This window comes from Tubulanus polymorphus, chromosome 4 (assembly GCF_964204645.1).
Source record: "Tubulanus polymorphus chromosome 4, tnTubPoly1.2, whole genome shotgun sequence".
Taxonomy (NCBI): Eukaryota; Metazoa; Nemertea; class Palaeonemertea; order Tubulaniformes; family Tubulanidae; genus Tubulanus; species Tubulanus polymorphus.
The window spans coordinates 9,658,200-9,664,199 of record NC_134028.1 but is presented as its reverse complement, the minus strand read 5'-3'; the positions used below and the strand labels follow the sequence as shown (position 1 = coordinate 9,664,199).

Sequence of the window (6,000 nt, the reverse complement as noted above, 5' to 3'; positions counted from 1 at the left end):
AACAGAAGCGGAACATCTACGGCCTAATTGACCGGACCAATTCAATTCCATATGAAAATGCGTACAATAAATAGATAAAACCTATCGAATATTTGTAATATTAATATCCGCGAACAAAACAACGGACTGAAGCTATTTGAAATGCATGCATCTAGCGTTTTTCACAGTCGCGCGCGTGCGTACGTACCATTCATAACGTACATGCCGTTTTTAGTCCGAATACGTTTTTTCGAGAATCAATTGCTAGTCCAGATACGTTTTTTCTCGGTTGTGCGGGAATGCCGATTGTCGATCGCCTATAGTTGATTTCCAGCAGAGGCTGAGGCAGCAGAAACCCTAATAATAATCACGCAAATCTCAATAGGGTTTTCTGTGAAGAAACAGAAAACCCCAATTGTAGCGGCAAATCAGCGATAAGAGGCTTTCTGCAAAGCCATTCAGGATGATTGGAATTGTAGTAAATTGAAAACCGATACATAGAAAATAATGCACTGAAAGATTCAAACCTAACATGCAACCAGTGTGTAAACGTCAAATGTCATTCAGCTTTGAAAATGAACAAACATGGACGTACAATCAACAAATATGAATTTATTTCACCAGGCATTTATTTTGGCATTCAAACATCATGATACTGTTTCATCCCCACGCTTAAACCTGGATCTGTCCTATTAAGAACTTTTCTTAAGCACCTGCTGAGTCGAGAGATTAAGTAGATTTACAGATAAGAACGTATTATGATTTGGAATAGATTTAATTAGAGTAAATTGTTTTATTAAAATATTCAAATAAAGACATATATTGTAGTGTAGTTTCAATCAATAAATTATGAATTGATTTGGTCTGGGTTTCGGGCCGATGTTGATTTCGGCTTTTATGGATTACTAACTATTTCTATTCTGATAAACAATTTATACCTGCAACATGTGTGTAAATATCAAACCTATTCCACTAGTTGTGTGTTTCCTAATAAACGAGAGAGTCACTGTTGATCTTAGTTATAAGAAAAATAATGTTCGTTTAGTTATAGAAATTCATTACCATTCAAATTCATTCATGATATTTTTCTTGCCCAATTTTCATTACAGTATCAACCAATGATATGCCAGTTCATTTTGGCGGGGCGCCAAAACGGGAAATTCTTTGTTTTGGCGCGCCAAAACGGATTTTTAGAGAAATTTCGACATTTTTCTTTCTTTTGGTGGGGGCGCCCAAACGATAGTACATGGAGATGAGCTTAACCATGGAATCAGTAACGTTTTTTCTTTACAGTCCATGGCTGAAATGACGCTATTGGATAAATCAATGAAAAATACTGCATCCGATTATTATGACGAAAATATAGGAATAGATTCCGAACAGAATCAAATCAGGTTGTTCTTGGTCTTGTGTAGTCTTTCATTAAATGGATATTTCAAGTTATTCGTGTCATTAGGAAAAACTCGATCCAATAATGGGTTTTCTTTCGGTTTTAAATAATTTACAACTTTGACATTCAAACCATTGGGCATTGTGGTATCAAGTTCAACCAAAATTGATTACGATCGGCTTTTCGTAGAATCTCCCTGAAGGTCACAATTTTAGTAATTTGAACTTGGGAGGTTAAAACTTCCCGAATCCAATTTGCGAAATATCGGTCCTCTTTGTCGGCAACAATAAAAGTTGACTACGCGTAAGTTTCTATTGTGCGCCTGCCGCATTTTGGACACGAATAGCTTACGTAATCTTAATCGATATTAAGCTCTATGGGCCACACATTACATCATAAACTGGTCCGCAAAGTGTTCTGTAGTATAGACACGTTTGTATGAATTTGTGCTGAAAGGAAATGGTGTTTCAGGACTTAAGGACCAAAAATCAGCACTATTTTTGATATAAATTGAGAAAGTATCAAAACATCTGGGAAGGCGTTCCATACAAATAATAAAATACAACCGTGTTTTTAGTTATCATTTTATATCTTAATATTTCCAGTCAGAAAAAAGATTTCGAAAGATTTTTTTCACATTCGTAAGTATTTATGAGATGAAATGAATAATTTGCAAGCAACCATTTCCCATTTCTTGTTACATAAATCAGACGTATAATGCACTGGGAATAAATGAATACAATTATACTGTGTTATTTGATTGATGTAGGCTACCAGCTTTGAAACCGTTTAACGTTCTGGCGCTTCCTCATTAAACACACATTTTCCTCGGATGCACCACTGAAATAAAAAAAAAGATAAGTAAAGGAATACAATAAATCTACATCGGTGCAACCATTAACAACATCAGTAGAGGCAAATTTGATTTTGTATATATCTAGCAATGACGTTTACCTTTTTGTTCCCGCACGATGTTCCGTACGCAGGAGGACGTTTACCTGCGATACATTTCTTTTTAGGATTTGTGCACATAAGCAGATCACATGGGTTAAATCTCTTTACATCCTGTATTCATAAATTATAAATAGATTTTGACGATTTTAACTTTGAAACCGAATACATACGTAAATAAGTATTTGATCCAGAAGATCTGCATATCAGAATTGTTTTATCCTTCATGTCGCTCCCTACGAACAACAAGTTACTTAATTTCACAAGTCATGTCAATTCTGTAGGAACTAGCCAGGGACGGCCCAAGTAAATTGGAATGCCGGAGTCCAAAAGAAAAGGCATTTCCCGAATAATGCAGCCAAGTCAAAGACCTCAATTCGGGTTCCGTGTGGCTCTTACCTCGGGTTTAGATATTTTTGAAGGAATGCATCAGAAAAGTTGCAATTTCCGAGGAACGAGTGTCAAGTTTGCAGGATTTAACATTCTCTATCTTGACGAAAAGGGCTACCTCACTGGGATGGCAGGGGTCCAGACCTCTGAGTCCACCCCTAAATCCGCCCCTGCTAGGGTATCTATTCCCTGTAAAATACGTACTGGCGGAACGCAATTCACCGAATCAGGTCCATTTTTCATCTTGCATTGTTCATCAGCATTGTAAAATTGTCCAGGAAGTTTCTTGATGATTTCAGCGTATTTTTTTACACTAGTTGCTTCATTTAGTAAACAGTTCCTGTTCTCCCTCAAAGATAATACAAAAATACGCCTATTGCATTGTATACACGTATATATCATATATCAAGCATCTTACATCATGTATAACGCAAAAACCTACTCGTTAAGTCTTTTCAATTTTGCTTTCATGTCTCTAATTGCACATTTTGAGAATGTGTAAGGTGGCCCACCCCCCATCACACTACCCTGATCTTGGGGGCATTCAGAGCCATATTCGTCATCGTGCTTGGCTCCCAAACTACATAAAAGAAAGTATGCAATCTTTTAACACATGTCAAGCAAAAGCAAGAAGCGGGTGGCTCCACTGTGTGAAATCATTTCAACGAATCTTAATTCGTCGTTTCTTAAAAAGCTTCTTATTTGTCAATACTTTTAAAAGAAGAGGATGAATTTCAAAGAATTACCACATTTGATGACTTGCATAATCTAGCCCAAATGTTTCGCAGAACGCACTTCCCGACATTTGTAAGAGTTTTTAGGTAACGTAGGTTTTCTTTATAAATCTAGAAACAGCCCTAATTTCCAGATTTGATCGAAAAACGTCCCAAGATTGGTTGAAATTTTCTAATTTCGAATCTCAATTTCAAGAAACAATTTCAAGCGAAATCTGACTAATGGAAAATGGAGAGTATCCCCGTTTACTCTTTAAACAGTCACATCGAAACCATCACCATTAGTTTCCGTAGGGCACACACCTCCCTGAATTATATTAAATACAGAACTTGCACATATGTTGGCTGATTCGAATCATAACGTAGCAAACACATAACAACAGGCTATATAGAACGCCAGAATATAAAAAACAACGAAGAAAATTTAAACGTTGACTTAAAAAAAAACAACTAGTTTTTGATGCGCCTATGCAAATAAGTTACTTTGTTTTAGGGCCACAAATTTAAAACGTGCCAATTTATGAAATGGTTAAACCGCGGTTGACAGGTGTGTGGGAATGACAATCCATCGTTGCGGGGGGGGGGGGGGGTGCCAATATGAAAGTTTGTTTTTCGGTGGCGCTAAATCAAGAAATTTATTTTTTCACAACGTATTTTAAACGGTTATTCTTAATCCGCAATTTAGCTATTCTTTATATTATGCTACAGCAACAAAAGCACTTGTTTTAAGCTGCATTTGATAAAATAATCGAAAATTGTTTACACACAATATTATGAATAAACACGAATACCATGCAGCATAAACCGAAAAATACTTCATAAATGATAGTTACCTGTGACCGATTTCATGAGCAGGTGCACTTTTGAAAATATCATCGGGTGCAGCACGAACTAGTGAAGCATAATTATTACACATTTGTCCTGATACACCTAGAAGGGCAAAAAAGAAAATAACGATTCGGTCACAGTCCTTTGTTCTCTGTAACCTCCGAAATCTTGATAATAAAACATCAATATCAATGTATGGTTATACTAATTAAAGCGATAAATCAAACGAATCATTACCTCCGATGAAACCATCTTTGCCCAACAATGCGATCCTAAAATTCAACAGGGATGAATTACAGATGTGTTGGAAAAATACTATTTACTGTATCTATTAATTTCTAAATTCGTCAATACTTCCTAGTGTATTCCATACCCTGTATACAATTGAACATGGTCGTATGGAGGAAGTTTACCAGCTCTTTCCTCTAACCATTTTGGTAATAATTCAGACTTTATGTCAGGGGGTGTGAGGACATAGCCTTTTTCATTTGCCACCTTAAGCGGATTAGAATCGGTCCAGGGGGCGTCTTCCGCACTCTGAAAAACAAAGCACAGGGCATCGTATTAATCAATTTCCTACGTATCTATAAGAAAATCATTTATACGTATATATATTCAATCATACCTGAGCAACGAAAAACCCGGTCACCCGAATTCGTACTTGTAATTTAGCATCTTTTACAGAGCGGAATATCAGGTCAATCTGAAAGATTTTGCTGCATAAATGGAACCAAAAAGAATTTGAGAAAAGCAGACAATCAATTCATTGACTTACTCCGTTCACAACCTGTGAATAATGTTCAATTGTCTTCTTCATTTGTTGGTTAAAACTAAAACCAAGTAATTATAGCGTTTACAACTAATACAATTTGTAGAATGCATGGAATTTTGATGGCCGCAATAGTTTAGAAAGAAATTCCCGGGACGTACCTTGAAAACGTTGAGAAGTCAAGCATTACAAAAAGCTCGATGTAGTAAGTTGTATTACTAATAGTTTGTCGTCGAAAAACATCAATTTCATCGTCTACAGAAAGCGAAATAATTAACAAGAATGAAATTAAATATATCATCTACAATAATAATTGAAAAATATGAAGTTAATCGTATTCAAGAATTTATTCGAAAACATTTAATATATGATAGAAATTAATAACTGGTGTGATGAATAAAGTGGATTTGTACGAAGAAACTACGTATGTTCTCTCCGTAGATGTACAGAAAGCTTTTCTATCTTCATGGGAATAGTAAACAGACATCCCTGTATTAGGGATTCATAAGGACTCTGCACATCAAAGGCTACAAAATTATTCGTAAATACACACATAAAGACTGTTTCTTTAATGGTCTGAACCGGTCTAACCTGAATGTTTGTAAACATTCCGTTGAGTGATAGTGTGAATAACCCCATCATCCTTCTCGGTTATATCTCTTTTTTTATCATCTGATGCAGGTTGCTCGGATCTTTTAATAACGTACATATTCCCATCTCCATTCACATCAAATGTACCCATCTATAAAAATGCACTTCAATTTCAAGTGAAAATCTAACTTGTTAGTACAGAACAATGTTCCGCCAATCCATCACCAGTTTTTCTTTACTCGAACACTTGATGCGACAAGTTGCAAAAAAACTAACCAGACTTCGTTGTACGCGTCCATTATCGAGTAGTTTTGTAGTTACTGTAACCGCAGCACTTTTGTCTATTGACTGGTACGGTACGCTTTCCT

The 6,000-nt window shown here is 36.0% G+C and overlaps 1 protein-coding gene and 1 long non-coding RNA gene across 2 annotated transcripts; both read right to left on the bottom strand.

Moving 5' to 3' along the window:
• Nucleotides 1–2,063: 2,063 nt before the first annotated feature.
• LOC141904806 (A disintegrin and metalloproteinase with thrombospondin motifs 1-like) lies at nt 2,064–3,048 on the bottom strand. The gene is made up of 3 exons (XM_074793488.1): nt 2,915–3,048; nt 2,324–2,434; nt 2,064–2,209 (listed from the first exon to the last, which is right to left on the bottom strand). Exons 1-3 carry the CDS (start codon nt 2,951–2,953, stop codon nt 2,159–2,161), a joined length of 201 nt encoding a protein of 66 aa, XP_074649589.1. The 5' UTR covers nt 2,954–3,048; the 3' UTR covers nt 2,064–2,158.
• Nucleotides 3,049–4,897: 1,849 nt separating this feature from the next.
• Nucleotides 4,898–5,254, bottom strand: LOC141903392 (uncharacterized). The gene is made up of 3 exons (XR_012619070.1): nt 5,203–5,254; nt 5,048–5,102; nt 4,898–4,975 (listed from the first exon to the last, which is right to left on the bottom strand). It is a non-coding gene; the product is annotated as an uncharacterized LOC141903392 (long non-coding RNA).
• Between the last annotated feature and the right edge of the window lie 746 nt (nt 5,255–6,000).